This window comes from Balaenoptera acutorostrata, chromosome X (assembly GCF_949987535.1).
Source record: "Balaenoptera acutorostrata chromosome X, mBalAcu1.1, whole genome shotgun sequence".
Lineage (NCBI taxonomy): Eukaryota > Metazoa > Chordata > Mammalia > Artiodactyla > Balaenopteridae > Balaenoptera > Balaenoptera acutorostrata.
The window spans coordinates 35,974,594-35,993,050 of NC_080085.1; the positions used below are offsets into that span (position 1 = coordinate 35,974,594).

The window sequence follows — 18,457 nt, forward strand, 5'->3', positions numbered from 1 at the left end:
AAAAATCTAGAAACAATAAATGCTGGAGAGGGTGTGGAGGAAAGGGAACACTCTTGCACTGTTGGTGGGAATGTAAATTGATACAGCCACTATGGAGAACAGTATGGAGGTTCCTTAAAAAACTACAAATAGAACTACCATATGACCCAGCAATCCCACTACTGGGCATATACCCTGAGAAAACCATAGTTCAAAAAGAATCATGTACCAAAATGTTCACTGCAGCTCTATTTACAATAGCCAGGACATGGAAGCAACCTAAGTGTCCATCATCAGATGAATGGATAAAGAAGATGTGGCACATATATACAATGGAATATTACTCAGCCATAAAAAGAAATGAAATGGAGGTATTTGTAATGAGGTGGATGGAGTTAGAGTCTGTCATACAGAGTGAAGTAAGTCAGAAAGATAAAAACAAATACAGTATGCTAACACATATATATGGAATCTACGGAAAAAAAAAAAGGCCATGAAGAACCTAGTGGCAAGATGGGAATAAAGACACAGACCTACTAGAGAATGGACTTGAGGATATGGGGAGGGGGAGGGGTGAGATGTGACAGGGTAAGAGAGTGTCATGGACATATATACACTACCAAATGTAAAATAGATAGCTAGTGGGAAGCAGCTGCATAGCACAGGGAGATCAGCTCGGTGCTTTGTGACCACCTAGAGAGGTGGGATGGGGAGGGTGGGAGGGAGGGAGATGCAAGAGGGAAGAGATATGGGAACATATGTATATGTATAACTGATTCACTTTGTTATAAAGCAGAAACTAACACACCATTGTAAAGCAATTATACTTCAATAAAGATGTTTAAAAAAAAAAATCCACCTGCCAATGCCGGGGACACGGGTTCGAGCCCTGGTCCGGGAAGATCCCACATGCCGCGGAGCAACTAAGCCCGTGCACCACAACTACTGAGCCTGTGCTCTAGAGCCCGCGTGCCACATCTACTGAAGCCCACGCGCTCTAGAGCCTGCGCTCCGCTACAAGAAGCCCGCGCACAACGAAGAGTAGCCCCCACTCGCCACAACTAGAGAAAGACTGCGTGCAGCAACGAAGACCCAAGACAGCCAAAAATAGTAAATAAATAAAAAATAAAAAAATTTATTTAAAAAAAAAAGGATATTCAGCATTACTCGTACTCACAAAATAGTAGAAACTACCCAAGTGTCCAAATCAAGGCTATTGGCTAAATAAACGATGATACACCCACACAATGGAGTACTATGTAGCTGTAGAAAAAAGAATGTGGGGCTTCCCTGGTGGCACAGTGGTTGAGAATTGCCTGCCAATGCAGGGGACATGGGTTCGAGCCCTTGTCTGGGAAGATCCCACATGCCGCGGAGCAACTGGGCCCGTGAGCCACAACTACTGAGCCTGCGCGTCTGGAGCTTGTGCTCCGCAACAAGAGAGGCCACGATAGTGAGAGGCCTGCGCACTGAGATGAAGAGTGGCCCCCGCTTGCCACAGCTAGAGAAAGCCCTCGCAGAGGAACGAAGACCCAACACAGCCAGCCAAAAATAAAAAAATTTTTTAAAAATTAAAAAAAAAATGTGGAAGATCTCTGTGAGGTGGTGTGGGGTGTTTCCAGGATATACTGTAAAGTGAAAAAGAGTTTAAGCAGTCTGTTTCCATTTGTGTAAGAAAGGGAAATAAGTAAATATGCACATATCTCCTCACTTTTGCAGAAGGAAACACAGGAAGGATGAACCAGAAAACAATGTAGTTAGGTACCTATAAGTTTGGGGATGGGGGTGGACAGCATGGAATAAGTCGGGGAGAAGACAGCCCTTGCAGGGTGTATCTTTTTGTGTAGTTTAATGCTGAAAGGTCAGAGGAGACAGCTTCAAGGGGCTCCCACTGTCCAAATATGGGCTGATTAGGGCATCAAATTAAGGGGACAGTAAAGGATTATAACCCACTGAATAAAGTAGAAATCCATGAGACCACCTTAATAATAAATAGGTACGTATATAAAAGGGGGGAGAAGGGGGAGTTCCCTGGCGGTCCAGTGGTTAGGACTCGGCACTTTCACTGTCAAGGGCCCGGGTTTGGTCCCTGGTCGGGGAACTAAGATCCCGCAAGCGGCGCAGCGCAAACAAACAAACAAACAAAAAATGGAGAATGGAGGGTCTTCCTTACAGTAATGCTGACGGATATACATGGAAGGACTGGTGGAACTGGAAAATCACCACTCTGCATCCATCATAGTAAATATTGATTTGGAGAAGATGGATGCTGAATCTATGGGAGAGAAAGTCTGACAAGGAGCAGGATATTTACATAGTCTTAAAGTAATTACCTACTGAGCGTTTATTAGCTGCAAGGGGCAGTCGTATCTCTGCAGTGGAGAAACTGGACAATGCCTTGACTAGGTAATGAAAATGGACATCAGCAGTGAGGGGCAGACAGACACGTGCTTCTGGATGTGATACTCTGAGAAGGACACAGATCACTTTGACAGTATTTTGGCTGAGATGTGACTCTGTGAGGAAACATCAGGCAGGCCCCAACTGAGGAACAGTCTATAAAATAACTGGTCTGTGCTCTTCAAAAATGTCCACGGTATGAAAAACAGAGAAAGGCTGAGGAACTGTTCCAGATGAAAGGGGACTACTAAATGCCCTGCGTGGGTCCTGTACTGAAGAGAAAAAAATGCAATAAAGGACATTTTGGGGACCATTGACAAAACTGAAATGTGCACTATAATTACATAAAATATTGTATACAACGTTTCATCAATGATAACTATACTGTGGTTACATCAGAGAATATCTTTGTTCTTAGGAAGTACACAGTGAAGTATTACGGAGTAAAGCAAAATGATGTCTGCAACCTACTCTCAAATGGTTCAGATAAAAAGTAATGTGGGGCTTCCCTGGTGGCGCAGTGGTTGGGAATCTGCCTGCCAGTGCAGGGGACACGGGTTCGAGCCCTGGTCCGGGAAGATCCCACATGCCGCGGAGCAACTAGGCCCGTGAGCCACAACTACTGAGCCTGCGCGTCTGGAGCCTGTGCTCCGCAACAAGAGAGGCCGCGACAGTGAGAGGCCCGCGCACCGCGATGAAGAGTGGCCCCCACTTGCCGCAACTAGAGAAAGCCCTCACACAGAAACGAAGACCCAACGCAGCCATAAATAAATAAATAAATAAATAAAATTTAAAAAAATATATATATATATTAAAAAAAAGTAATGTGTGCTTGGATTATATATATATAAATATATTACATATATAGATACACACACACATATACACATGCATATGTATAAAGAGAACAATAAAACGAACATGGCAAAGTTTCAACTTGGCTGCAGTGGTTGGTACTGTGTCAACCCGGTTGAGCCGGAACCGTGGTTCCCGGAATCGCCTTCCCCGCGCGATTCCAGGGAAGAGCTGGCTCAGACATCACTGCAAGAGGTTTGAAGCAGAAGGAAACCGACTCTCAGAAGGCAGCGGGGTGAAACGCAGTGGAAGGCAGGCAGGCAGGCACAGAGGTGCTGGTGGACCGCAGCTTGTTCTCTTCTCCTCCGCTCCGCAGCCACCTCGTCCCCCTGACTGCGGGGCTGACCCCAGAGCCTCTCCCCAGGCCCAGCACTAGACTCCTGGCCAGCCTCCCTTCAGGGCCCAGGCCCCGCTTTGGCTCTTCGCACTGACCGGCTGTCGACTCTTCCTCCCTCCACCTCCCCCATAACCTCCCCAGCTCCGTCCCGTCTATTCGCTGCAATAAATCCCTTCTCACGCTCAGCGGCCCTGCTTCCCGGATAGAACTCTGACCTTGGTGGATCTCAGGAAAGGGTATATGAGAATTCTCTGCATTCTTGCAACCTTTTTGTAAGTGTGAAACATTTTCAAAACAAAGTTTTAAAACATCAAATTTTTCTAAGATTTAAAATACTTGATGATCCTTTCAGTAAAAGGTTAACAGAAGGTTTTTTCATTTCCGGTGCCAAGACTATGTATGAGGAGTAGGCACTGACCTACTTCCGGTGACAGGATGCTGCGAATGAGGCCCTGGCAGGGGAGGGGGAGGAAGGCCTGCAGCCTTCTGCTTCTTTCACCACTGACCTGATCTGAGGACACAGGAATAAGGCAGACATGAAACAGAAGATGGGGAGGAAGCCACGGTCCACTGGGGGCCGGACCCAATGATCCCCTCCTGCCACGCGATTGCACGGAGGGACCCAGACCAGAACAGGACACAGGGGGTGTTTTATAGCTAGAGAAGCTGAGGTATAACACACTTAATTGACGTTCTCTTAGATACTGGAAGACGCTGGATAACCACGCAGGCTTCAGCCACTGTATTCACATGTGGGGGAAAAACGGCATAAGAAGGCAAAAGATTAGAATCAGGGCCACAGATGGCTCTAAAATTACTTTTTGCAGTAACTGAAAATAGCAGAGCCAATATATCTGCCTACTGTTTTATTCATCCAGCTTCTCTTGAGGCACTGTGCTATTGATTCCCTTTGGTAGAATGTGAGAGCAAATATTCCAAGGAAATCAGCATAAGATGTGGCCAAAAAAAATTTCATAAAATACCTAAATCCTAAATGTTCAGTTTTCACAGCCATAATTCAGGAATAGTCTTATGTCTTATAAATGTTGGCCAGCATTCCAGGGCAGCTCTAATGAAATACAATCTCTGATTTTTGTTTTAAACGACAAGACAGAAAATCATTTAAAAAATAAACTGCTGGGACTTCCCTGGTGGCGCAGTGGTTAAGAATCCTCCTGCTAATGCAGGGGACATGGGTTCCAGCCCTGGTGCAGGAAGATCCCACATGCTGCGGAGCAAAGCCTGTGCGCCACAACTACTGAGCCTGCGCTCTAGAGCCCGCAAGCCACAACTACTGAGCCTGCGTGCCACAACTACTGAGCCTGCGTGCCACAACTACTGAAGCCCGCGTGCCTAGAGCCTGTGCTCCGCAACAAGAGAAGCCACTGCAATGAGAAGCCCGCGCACCACAACGAAGAGCAGCCCCTGCTCGCCGCAACTAGAGAAAGCCCGCGTGCAGCAACGAAGACCCAACGCAGCCAAAAATAAATAAATTAATTAAATGCTGTCATCATTACAGTAATTCTTTCCCCCCACCCCCTGGGCCGCACTGCAAGGCTTGTGGGATCTTAGTTCCCCAACCAGGGACTGAACCCGGGCCACAGCAGTGAAAGCGCTGAGTCCTAACCACTGGCCCACCAGGGAAGTCCCATTACGGTAATTCTTGATTCAGGCAAGAATCATCAATGGATGCTAAAATATTTGATGAGGAAATGGATATTTACATAGTCTCAAAGTATCTCCCCACAAATTACTTATGAATTACAAAGGGGAAAATACTGACTTTACAGTGGAGAGACCTAGTGAACATTACCTTGGTCTCACTAGTCACCAGAAGGCCACCTTCGTCTCACTAATGGCCATAATGTGCCTGCTAAGGTGCCGCGCCGGGCACAGGATGTCACTTCTGCAGGGCTCCTGCCAAACATGAACTCCCTGCACGTGGTCATGAGGAAACATCAAGGGAACCCAAACTGAGGGACATTCTATCAAACCGCTGGCCTGTACTCTTCTAAAGTGTCATGGTGATGAATGCTGAGGAAAGGTGGAGGAACTGTTGTAGATTAGAGGAGGCTACAGGGACATCACAATTAAATGCAATGCGTGACCCCAGTCTGCATCCTGGACTAGAAACAGAAGATTGTTACACAGGACATTTACTGGGACAATTGGCAAAATGTGAATAAGGACTGTAGATTACAGTACTATATCAATGGTAAACGCCTTGCTGTTGATGGGTATATTGCGGTAACGTAAGAGAAAGTCCACGAGCGTCCGCATGCTTAGGAAAAAGACACTGAAGTTCTGAAGTTCTTAGGGGCAAAGAAAACCATAAAGCGAATGTGTCAGAATGTTAACAGTTGGTAAATCTTGGTGAAGGATATACATGAGTTCTTTTCACACTTCTTGCTTTGCCATTCTTGTTTTAAACTATTTTAACTTTTCTGTGAATTTGAAATTATTTCAGAATAAGAAGTTAAGAAAATAAATTAAAATCAAAAGGTGTGCTCTCCATGGTCCACTGCCCCGGAGCTCACTGAGCGGTCACGTGGGTCCGGATCCTTCACGTCCAGCAAAATGTCATGAGACCTGTAAACCTGGAATCTTCGTTAGAATAAAGTATGCGATGGCAAGTTTTCAGTAGACTGGGGAAAGGTAGGAATCTATCTTAGTATTTGCCAGTCTTCTCCCAGCGTCTTCCTTTGAAAGATGACAGTGAACTTGCCCTCCATGTTCATGTGTCTCAAGGTGGAGCCACACAGTAGGCCCTGACAGCTTTCTGTTGGCACAGAGAGTAGAAATGACAGTAATGGTAAAGAAATACTATCAATAATAATAATAAACCTTTAGCTGCTTAGTCTCATCTATTAAAATACAGTGAAATATACAGCAGCCTAATTTCCCTGTGCGGAAGGGTAATCCCAGGACAGCATTACCGATGTTCTCTAATCCTAAAACTGTTTTGCCATTATCTTTGCCAGGTAGGATTCTCTACAGCTTTGCCCATTCCAAGCCTTGTATCCTTCTCAAGTCTCCCCAAGTTCCATTACAGTGTCTTACCCTCCTTTTGGGCCATTCACTGCAACTGTAACAACCAACAAATATCTACCAGGCACAAACCTTATACAAAGACTATATTTAGCCAGGCATCTACCAGCCGGGAATCTACCAGGAAAGTCACTTAAACGTTGCCTGTACCGTTGTCTGTACCTCCGTTTCTCTAGCTTTAAAATGCCCCTCTGAACAGGCAGATCTTGTCTTGTTCAATTTGGGCCATATCCAGTCAACATGTTAGAAAGGCTTGTGGGGAGAAGGAATATTTCATTTGGTGATACTTCCGCTGGTCTAAGGGAACTTACAACATAGTTGGAAAGACAGAAACACATCAGACGTTAAAGTGATTTGTGCAGAGGATTACTGTGAGAGAAGGAAATCTTAATCCTGGTCTACCATGAATTTACCGAGTCACCGTGGCAAATGACACAATTCCCTAGAGCTTCCTGCCTTACTTGTAAACTGAGAGGGTTGGACTGGACGATAATAATGATAACAGGTAAAATTCACTGAGCACTTCTTATACACCAGGCCCTATATTAAGCACTGAACATGGATGAACACACTGAAACCTCACAATACTGCTGTGAGGTAGGTACCACTATCATCCCTATTGTACAGACAATCCGTGAGATCCAATGTTCTATAGTCATGTGATTTCAAGTTAAAGAATATGGTAGGGCTTCCCTGGTGGCGCAGTGGTTGAGAATCCGCCTGCCAATGCAGGGGACACGGGTTCGAGCCCTGGTCTGGGAAGATCCCACATGCCGCGGAGCGACTAGGCCCGTGAGCCACAACTACTGAGCCTGCGCGTCCGGAGCCCGTGCTCCGCAACAAGAGAGGCCGCGATAGTGAGAGGCCCGCGCACCGCGATGAAGAGTGGCCCCCGCTCGCCGCACTAGAGAAAGCCCTCGCACAGAAACGAAGACCCAACACAGCCAAAAATAAATAAATAAATAAATTAATTAAAAAAAAAAAAAAAAAAAAAGAATATGGTAGACTGTAGTTTCCAAAGGTGGTCCAACAATATTTCCCATCCCACATGCTCTTCTTAAAAAGTATGACTTTGAACATTCCTGCCTTACAGAGGTGGGTCTATGTCCGCTCTTGTTGAGTTTGGGTGGGCTTTTGTGTGGAGAAAGTTATGTTATGGGACTTCCGAGGCTAGATCATAAAAGCCAATAAATACAGCTTATATTAGTTTTCTATTGCTACACAACAGATTATCACAAACTTAGTGGCCTGAAAGAACACCCACGTATTAGCTCACAGTCTGTAGGTCAGAATTCCGGGCACAGCATGGCTAGGTTCTCTGCTCAGGGTCTCAAAAGGCGTACATGCTGTTGGAAGAATTCAGTTCTTTGTGGCTGTAGGACTGAGGTCTGCCTCTCCTTGCTGGCACTCAGCTGGGGCTGCCCTCAGCTCCTAGAGGCTGACGAAATTCCTTGCCACGTGGCCCCCTTCACACTCAAAGCCAGCTACAGAGAATCTCCCTCAGGTCAAATCCCTCTCACACTTTCAATCTCTGACTTTCTCCGTCTCTGACCTCCAGACCCACACTCAAATGGCTCATGTGGCAGAGAGAAGACACACAGAAGAGGAGGAGGCAATGTTACCATGGAGGCCAAGACTGGAGTACTGTGGCCACAAGCCAAGGAATGCTTGTAGTCACCAGAAGATGGAAGAGGCAGCCCCAAAAGGGAGCGTGACCCTGCTGAATTCTGGACTTTTAGTCTCCAGAACTGTGAGAAAATAAACTCGTTGTCTTAAGCCAAAAACAAAACAAAACAAAGCACCTCATGTGATTAGGTCACGTCCACTTAGAGAATCTCCCTATGTTAAGGTCAACTACTTTGGGACCTTAATTATATCTGCAAATTCCCTTTTGTCATATAATCATGGGAGTGATATCTAATCATATTCATAGGTTCTGCCCACACTTGGGGGAGATTATGCAAGGGCAGGGGTCATTGGGGGTCATTTTAGAATTCTGCCTACCACATAGCTTCTGTTTGATTCTCTTGTTACACTTGTTCCTAGGCACCATGCTGTGAGGAAGCACAAGCAGCTTTAATAGTCCCAGCTGAGTTCCCAGTCAACAACCAGTATCAACTTGCCAGCCTTGTTAGTGAATCATTTTGAAAGTGGATCTTCCAGTGTCAAGCTGAGCTGCCCCAGCTGGCCATGCATGGAGCAGATAAGTTGTCTCCATTGAGTCCCACCCAAATTGCAAATCTCTGAGTAAAATAAAGGATTGTTGTCGTTCTAAGCCACTATGTTTTGGGGTGATTTGCTACACAGCAATAGGTAATCAAAATCAAGTAACAACCTATGTGAGATGATCTACAAGTACTGATAGCTTCTTGTGGACAAGGAGTGGCAACTTACATTTCTTTTAGGACATTGGAGCATCTGGCAGGGTAGGCCTAAAATGTCACTCAATTCATGCTTGCTGACTTATTAATTCAAATGTATACTTAACTGACTCACACCAGTATACCAGTCATTGATATTTGGAAGCCCAGTGCTTTAAAAGGGTTATATGAAAATGATGCTGCTTTCCTTTTGAACAATGGCTATACCGTATATTTTAAAGCTATATTTGTAAAACATCTGGGATGTAAATGAACATAGATAATGAATGTATTAATTTTTAAAGGTATAATGGGCTTGTTTGTAAATCACTACTTAAAGTATTAATATTTCAATGTATACTTTATTACTTTTCAACACATTACTTTTACTGGAAAAGGTAGAAAACACTGGGAAAAGAGTCATCAGTTTTGTCATTAAGAATTTTCATCAATGGATATTAACTATTAGGTGAAAGACTTATCCATACACTCTCATAAGAGGCTCCCCTTGGATTATCTGTTGATTACATAGAGGAAAAGGTCTTTTACAATGGAGAAATCTGGCAGACAACTCCTTAACCGAATGATCAAACTCACTATCACCGATGAGGGAACAAAGTGATATCACGTGCCTCCCACTGTGATGCACTAAGGACACAACCACACGTGTATAGTATTCTTGCCAAAAAACATTCAACTTAAATTTAATTAAGAGAAAACAGACTAATTCAAATTAAGGACATTCTGAAAAAAACACTGACTTGTACTTTTCAAAAATATCAATGTCACAAAAGACAAAAAACGCTGGGGAACTCTTCTAGACTAATGTAAAAGAGATGATAACTAAATGTGAATCTTGAGTGGATCCTGGATCTCCCCCCTCCAACAATAAAGAAAAAAAACAGCCATAAAACTGTAACACTTAAATATGCACTGCATATTAGATGATAGTACTAAACGTTAAGTATCTGAGTGGATTATTGTACTGTGGTTTGTAGGATAAAGTCCTTGTGAAGAGCCAGATGCTGAAATATTTAGAGGTGAGATGTCGCTTCGCAAGTAACACTCGGGCAAATTGTGCAAAGAAAATTCTGTACCTGGCTGAAGAATTCTGTATCAACATCTAGTCAACGCTGTCCACAGACTGGAGAGAAGAGAGTTTCCCCCTGTGTAGAAGTAGTCAGCAGGACCCTCGCCTCCCTGGGCGAGGAGCTTTCAGGTGGCCGCAGCACGACGGGGAGCGAAGGACGAGGCTGTAATCCCACCTTCACTTAGAAGCACACGCATGCACACTTTACGGCAGTCACGCGAAGGCACGAGGGCGAGGCTGCGCCTCGCGTTCCCAAAGACAGGCACGACAGCTGCACGCGCCATCTGGTGCACTTTACGGCAGAAACGCGAAGGCACGAGGGCGAGGCCGCGCCCCCGCCCCCAAAGCTACGCAGGACGGCGGCACGTGCTGTCTAGCGCGCTTTACGGCCGCCGCACGAAGGCGGAGGTTCCGGGCCGCCGCAGGGTAATCAACGGTTCCGGGCTCTGCGCTCCACCTCGTTGTCGGTTGGCTGTTCATCCGTTGGCGCTCCCACGGCTCGGCGATCATGGCGGCGGTGGCGGCACTGTGGCGGAGGGCGGTGGAGATCGTGAAGACCAAGGAGTTCCGGGATTACGTGACCAGCACGCACTTCTGGGGTCCAGTGGCCAACTGGGGCCTCCCGCTGGCCGCCTTCAAGGACATGAGGGCGCCGCTGGACATCATCAGAGGCCGCATGACGACGGCGCTCATCTTCTACTCGATGGTATTCATGCGGTTCGCCTACCTCGTACAGTCTCGCAACTTGCTGCTGATGGCGTGTCACGGCACCAACGTGGTGGCGCAGAGTATGCAGGGGGGCCGCTATCTGATCTACCACTACGGCGGCGCCACGGCAGCCACAGCCGCTGCTGCCTCTGTCGCCTCTCCCGGCTCTACCGCCGCTACCCCCGCTACCACCCCGGCAGCTGAAGACCCTGTGACTGACGGCGACTGCCTGGAGGTCACCGACTACGATCCGCTGACCCCAGAACATGATTGAGAGGGCCCTATCAAATCTTTGCAGCTTGCAAGCACTGAACTGTTCTTCCTAAAGAAAAGATCCATAAAAAGTTTTGTTTTGACTCTGAAACAGTGCGAATCTGATTGAAACCTGCAGTTCTGTTAATAAAAAATGGCAAATAGCACAGAACTGAAGCTGTTGAGTGTTGTTTATTTCGTGACGGGGAAATAAAGTGGTTTTTAGAAGGTGAGGGTAGATTGGCTAGTCTTCCTCTACACGGAACATGCAACTCGAGGGTTAGTTTATATAGGGGAGGAAGGCTGAATGAAAGACACTTCAACTTAGCTAATTTATTGATTTTTTTTTTTAAGCTCTCTTGGGAACATGCTTTTGTTACTTGTTTTGGGTGTCCGGGCCAGATAAGCCACAATGTCTGTACGCCAAAAAATTCCAAGGGTTACTTATACTGAGGGAAATACTTCCGAGTGGGTTTAAATGAATTCAGTGAAATCCAGCTCAGACTTTTAAGGAGTACTTAGCAAGAGAACCTAGAATCTGTTGATGACCGGGAGCAATGACAGAACCTTCAATGGAATCAGGATAAATAAACAACTCAGCGGTCAGTGGCTGTCAACCCTGAATTCTAGGTAAACAGAAAATAAAAACGACAAGATCATAATCCTTTCCTCTTTTCCTCATGCCTAAAAATGGGGGAACTGGCAGTTTGTAAAGCTGGTGAACCTATCACCCTGTGTTGCACTCTAGCTAGGCGTGAGGGTGAGGGTCAGTGGTCAACAGTATTAGCCCAGGGTATCCCCCCTAGGAATCCTATGGGTGCTAAAGGACTTTGCTTAAACCTGGGAGCATGAGGAGGGAAAAGAGAAGGGTGGGGCTTTGGGTGTAAGGCCATTACCTCTGCAGCAGAGGCTGCCCTTTAGGATTTGACCCCCAATCCCCCCTCCCTCTGGAGAATGGGGGAAGTTCCAGGGTGGTCTACTGGGGAACCCCAATGTATGTGATCAAAAACCCTACTTTTGTTAAAGATTTCAAATGCAAAGATATTGAAAACAACTCTGAAAGTTTCTGAAGACATCAGGTTTTGGACAAGACAGGCACAAGTTTACCTTCTGTGGCATCTAAGCAGTAGTCCTCTTTGTAGGCAGTTTCTGCATTTCACATTCTGCATACAGGGGGAAAAACAAACCCTGGAAAGTGACAGTGTATGAGTTATCTATTGCTGTGTAATGAATCACCCCCAAACTTAGCTTAAAACTTAAAACAACAAATATCTCACATAATTTTGGAGGGCCAGGAATCTGGGAGGGGCCTAGTTGGGTGCTTCTGCCTTAGGGTCTCTCAGCTGTCTGCTGGGGCTGCAGTCTCTGAAGACTTGCTGGAGGATCCACTTCCAAGCTCACTCACATGGTTGTTTGCAGGAGGCTTCAGTTCCTTGTCATGTGGGCCATAGGGCTGCTCACAACATGGCTTCCCCCAGAGAGAGAAAGCCCAAGATGGAAGCCATAGTCTTTTATAGCTTAATCTGGGAAGTGACATACCATCACTTCAGCTGTGTTCTCTTGGTCACATGGACCAACCTTGGGGTATGCTGTGGGAGGACAACACAAGGGTGGGAATAGCAGGAGGCAGGGATCATTGGGGGCCATCTTGGAGACTGGCTACCACACGTGGCTCTGAAATAAAAATTCTCCTGCCTTCCTGAAACTCAGTAGGAAGTAATAAATCATGTAAGGTCATAGCCCACCTTCCCCAAGAGATGACACAAAATGCTCAGTTTACAGTTTTGTGGTCATTACAAACATGCATATATTACAGAGGATGGGTTTGAGAAGCAGGAAAGAAGTCTCTGGAAGATAGGTGGTAGCTCATAATATTTTAGATAGTTCAGACTATCATACGTTAATAAAAAGCAGTTCTGAAAGTTCTGAAATGAATCATAACCTTTATCGAGATTTTTATTAAAATTTTAAAGGATTTTCCCCCTTTGCTCTTACATGAGTGGAAATTAATGCATTTTTAGATTTGTTTTACAAAATGTATTTTGTAATTTGACTATTATATTTCAGTAAAAGGCCACTGTCTGTTGAAGACATATCAGAGCAGGTAGGTTTCTAATTAACCTGGTAAGGGGAAAATAGGTAAACCCTGCTGATAATTTCCTGTCACTCTACATTTATAATTTAGAGGGCAAAACGATTAGAGCAAATATCCAAAAGATTGCAACACCTCCATTCTAATGCAATGCTCCACTTACAGGATCTAACTTGTAGTATGCCCACCCAGCTAAGAGCTAACCCTTTGTTGCCTAGGATATTAGTGTTTAAAGCCATGTAAGTGATTAATACTTTAATAAAAACACACCCTTCAAATCATTAGGGTAATAGTCATTTCATAATCTCCCCAAACTCTCAAACATAATTCTTTCTGGTCTTGGCAATTTAACTTAAACTGTCTACAGGTCTCTACCACTACTTTATGAAGCCAAAAACATTTTCCAAATAGGCAGAGCTATTTTTTCAGAAGCTTTTGTTATTGACACACTATTGTTACTTCCCAGAATTTGGGTTTTATACTGAGTTTAATAAGTAACGTCTTTCTCTTTAGGTCCTCTGACCTTCCTGGCAAAGCCCAGGCTAAAATCCAACGAACTGCCTTATCTTTACAACTCTAATGCTACAACCATTTTTCTCCTCTAATTCTTTCAAAACTATGAACCTCATACTGTGTCTCAGGGAGAGGCTGGGAATAAATCACATTGCTGGACAGAAACAAGGCACTTAGAGATGATGAAGCCCTGTGCGGGTAGGAAACCACTTCCTGGGCCTCTCCTGACCCTGATAACTCACGAGTGCCCCTGGAGGTGGAGCTGACCCCCGCAAAAATGGAGGCTACAATATATTCCAGGAAGCGTGACACGTTAAGTCTTGCAGTTTGAATTTATGTCTATTATTTTGAAATTCAAAATTTGAATGAAAAGTTTTCAAACTACAGGAGTGCAGCTTTGTTGTAAAAATTTCATACACGAGTGTGCAAAAACTAGAAAAGCCAAATTCGACCCCAATTCCTTTGTCAGCGGTAACATGGCAAAAAAGCTTGGGAAAAGTACACAACTTTTCAGACCTCTGTTATTTGAAAATACCACAGTTTTATAGCATGCTATGCATTGTTACACATTCTGCCTTTCTATCTAATGTCTTACACGTCATTCCCTATCATGGCATTGTAGCCTTTTTTAACAGTTGCATAATACTCGGTAGCATGGATGTGCTGTGATTATTTAACCAGTCCTCTCTCGATGGCTGCCTGCCAAGGCTGCTGTGAACACCCTTTTGTCCATGCCCTGTGCCCACGTGCACAGATCTGTGGGAGAGTCCCACAGAGTTGATGTCCTTGGATCAACCTTTGAAGCTATGTTTGCTATTTTTAATTAGTGTTTTTTTAAAAAAAATAAATTTATTTATTATAGTTTTGGCTGCATTGGGTCTTCGTTGCTGCGCATGGGCTTTTCTCTAGTTGCGGCGAGTGGGGGCTACTCTTTGTTGTGGTGTGCAGGCTTCTCATTGCAGTGGCTTCTCCTTTTGTGGAGCACGGGCTCTAGGTGCTCAGGCTTCAGTAGTTGTGGCTCGCGGGCTTAGTTGCTCTGCGGCATGCGGGATCTTCCCGGACCAGGGCTCGAACCCGTGTCGCCTGCATTGGCAGGCGGATTCTTAACCACTGCGCCACCAGGGAAGTCTTAAAGCTGTGTTTGCTTTAAAGCTATGTTTGCTTTAAAGCCCCCTCCAGGCATGTCTTCCTATCTTCGTTTCAATTTTAATGTAATTAAATGTTGACAGAATAATGTTTTCTGAACAATATCTTTTTTTTTTTTTTTTTTGGCCGCACCTCCCGCCTTGTGGGATCTTAGTTCCCCGACCAGGGATCGAACCAGGGCCCCGGCAGTTGAGTGAGAGTGCTGAGTCCTAATCACTGGACCGCCAGGGAATTCCCTGAACAGTATCTTTAATTCATCAGAGCAGACAATAAATCCAGTAAGATGACAGCTCACATACCATTGTCCATACCTTACATATCCTCCATTTGCATCAACTTCAGTGCCTGGCATGTGGTTGATACTTGATAAATGTTTCTTGGGTAGATAAGGAAAAGCTAAATAGATACAAGAGGTATGAAATGAAAGTGTTCATAATCCAAAGTTCCTAAGGTGAGAAATCAGATCTTAAATTGGTTAGTGAATCAAGATTTAATTTGATCCCAAGTTTTGTTATCTTACATGTAGAAACTAGGAAATATTTCATGAAGTTTCTTAGTTTGCGGGAAGTTGCAAGATGAAAGAAAATTGTTACTTTACTATTGAAGTCTTCTAAAAGAACTCCATGAAATGAAGGGAGAAAGAAAATGTAAGATTAAAGACCAAATAGTAGCAGGAAAGATGAAAGCAGGAAGTCACAGGCATATTTGCGTTCATCCAGGTTTTACAGAACTACATTAAATGCATTTCAGGGTAAAAATACATCCCCCCCACCCCCATTCTCTAAAACTCACATCCTTGCTGGGCAGCTGAGTAAGCAAAGGAGCAGGGCTTCACCTGGGCTCGAAACGGAAGCACTTCCTCCAGGCAGTGGGGAATGTGGCAATTCTGTCCCTCAAGGTCCAGGGGCGACAAGGCCCAGTTCAGTACTGCTGGCTTTGGAAATGAGCAGAGGTAGGGGAAGGTGAGGGTAAAGCTGATCCCACAGACCACTGCATACAATGGGACAGGGGTTTTGCAGTTTAGGAAACAAACAGGACAAAGTCAAAAGTGTATGACTTTTTGGGTAAAAGGAATAAGGAAGTATGAATGAATTTGTGAATTTGCTGAAAGAAAATGGTATCTTTGAACTTCCATAAGAATATTAGGGGATTGGAGAAGATGGCGGAAGAGTAAGACGCGGAGATCACCTTCCTTCCCACAGATACAGTAGAAATACATCTACACGTGGAACTGCTCCTACAGAACACCCACTGAACGCTGGCAGAAAATGTCCAACCTCCAAAAAGGCAAGAAACTCCCCCCGTACTTGGGTAGGGCAAAAGAAAAAAGAAATAACAGAGACAAAAGTATAGGGACGGCACCTGCACCAGTGGGAGGGAGCTGTGAAGGAGGAAAGGTTTCCACGCACTAGGAAGCCCCTTCGCGGGCGGAGACTGCGGGGGGCGGAGGGGGGAAGCTTCAGAGCCATGGAGGAGAGCGCAGCCACAGGGGTGCGGAGGGCAAAGCGGAGACATTCCCGCACAGAGGCTCGGCGCCGAGCAGCACTCACCAGCCCGAGAGGCTTGTCTGCTCCCCCGCCGGGGCGGGCAGGGCTGGGAGCTGAGGCTCGGGCTGCGGTCGGATCGCAGGGAGAGGACTGGGGCTGGCAGCGTGAACACAGCCTGAAGGGGTTAGCGCACCACAGCTAGCCGGGAGGGAGTCCGGGGAAAAAGTCTGCAGCTGCCGAAGAGGCAAGAGACTTTTTCTTGCCTCTTTGTTTCGCGGCGGGCAAGGAGAGGGGATTCAGAGCGCCGCCTAAACGAACTCCAGAGAAGGGCGCGAGCCGCGGCTATCAGCGCGGATCCCACAGCAACAGGGGCGCAGAGGGAAAATCGGAGAGACTCCCGCACAGAGGCTCGGCGCCGAGCGGCGCTCACCAGCCCGAGAGGCTTGTCTGCTCCCCCGCCGGGGCGGGCGGGGCTGGGAGCTGAGGCTCGGGCTGCGGTCGGATCGCAGGGAGAGGACTGGGGCTGGCGGCGTGAACACAGCCTGAAGGGGTTGGCGCACCACAGCTAGCCGGGAGGGAGACCGGGAAAAGGTCTGCAGCTGCCGAAGAGGCAAGAGACTTTTTCTTGCCTCTTTGTTTCGCTGCGCGCAAGGAGAGGGGATTCAGAGCGCCGCCTAAACGAACTCCAGAGAAGGGCACAAGCCACGGCGATCAGCGCGGACCCCAGAGACGGGCGTGAGACGCTGGGGCTGCTGCTGCCGCCTCCAAAAAGCCTGTGTGTGAGCACAGGTCACTCTCCACACCTCCCCTCCCGGGAGCCTGTGCAGCCCGCCACTGCCAGGGTCCCGGGATCCGGGGACAACATCCCCGGGAGAACGCACTGCGCGCCTCGAGCTGGTGCAACGTCACGCCGGCCTCGGCCGCCGCAGGCTCACCCCGCCTCCTCTGTACCCCTCCCTCCCCGCGGCCTGGGTGAGCCAGAGCCCCCGAAGCAGCTGCTCCTTTAACCCCGTCCTGTCTGGGCGGGGAACAGACGCCCTCAGGTGACCTACACGCAGAGGCGGGTCCAAATCCAAAGCTGAACCCCAGGAGCTGTGCGAACAGGGAAGAGAAGGGGAAATCTCTCCCAGCAGCCTCAGGGGCAGCGGATTAAAGCTCCACAAACAACGTGATGTGCCTGCATCTGCTGAACACCTGAATAGACAACGAATCAGCCCAAATTCAGGAGGGGGACTCTGGGAGCAGGAGATATTAATTCTTCCCCTTTTCCTTTTTTTTGTGAGTGTATATGTATATGCTTCTGGGTGAGATTTTGTCTGTATAGCTTTGCTTTACAATAGCTTTATTTTACTTCACTATATTATAGCCTCTTTCTTTCTTTCTTTCTATTTTTTCTCCCTTTTACTCTGAGCCGTGTGGACGAAAGGCTCTTGGTGCTCCAGCCAGGCATCAGGGCCGTGCCTCTGAGGTGGGAGAGCCAACTTCAGAACACTGGTCCACAAGAGACCTCCCAGCTCCACGTAATACCAAACGGCAAAAATCTCCCAGAGATCTCCATCTCAACATCAAGACCCAGCTTCACTCAACGACCAGCAAGCTACAGTGCTGGACATCCTATGCCAAACAACTAGCTAGACAGGAACACAACCCCATCCATTAGCAGAGAGGCTGCCTAAAATAATAATAAGGCCACAGACACCCCAAAATACACCACCAGACGTGGACGTGCCCACCAGAAAGACAAGATCCAGCCTCATCCACCAGAACTCAGGCACTAGTTCCCTCCACCAGGAAGCCTACACAACCCACTGAACCAACCTTAGCCACTGGGGACAGATACCAAAAACAACGGGAACTACGAACCTGCAGCCTGTGAAAAGGAGACCCCAAACACAGTAAGATAAGCAAAATGAGACGACAGAAAAACACACAGCAGATGAAGGAGCAGGGTCAAAACACACCGGACTTAACAAATGAAGAGGAAATAGGTAGTCTACCTGAAAAAGAATTCAGAATAATGATAGTAAGGATGATCCAAAATCTTGGAAATAGAATAGACAAAATGCAAGAAACATTTAACAAGGATGTAGAAGAACTAAAGAGGAACCAAGCAATGATGAAGAACACAATAAATGAAATTAAAAATACTCTAGATGGGATCAATAGTAGAATAACTGAGGCAGAAGAAAG

The 18,457-nt window shown here is 46.4% G+C and overlaps 1 protein-coding gene across 1 annotated transcript; it reads left to right on the top strand.

The window, feature by feature from the left end:
- Positions 1 to 10,577: 10,577 nt before the first annotated feature.
- Positions 10,578 to 11,051, top strand: MPC1L (mitochondrial pyruvate carrier 1 like). Its single transcript, XM_007180133.2, has one exon. It carries the CDS (start codon positions 10,578 to 10,580, stop codon positions 11,049 to 11,051), a length of 474 nt encoding a protein of 157 aa, XP_007180195.2.
- Positions 11,052 to 18,457: the final 7,406 nt, after the last annotated feature.

Coding starts and splice junctions, on each gene's coding strand:
- MPC1L (XM_007180133.2), top strand. CDS start 10,578: ATGGCGGCGGTGGCGGCACTGTGGCGGAGGGCGGTGGAGATCGTGAAG.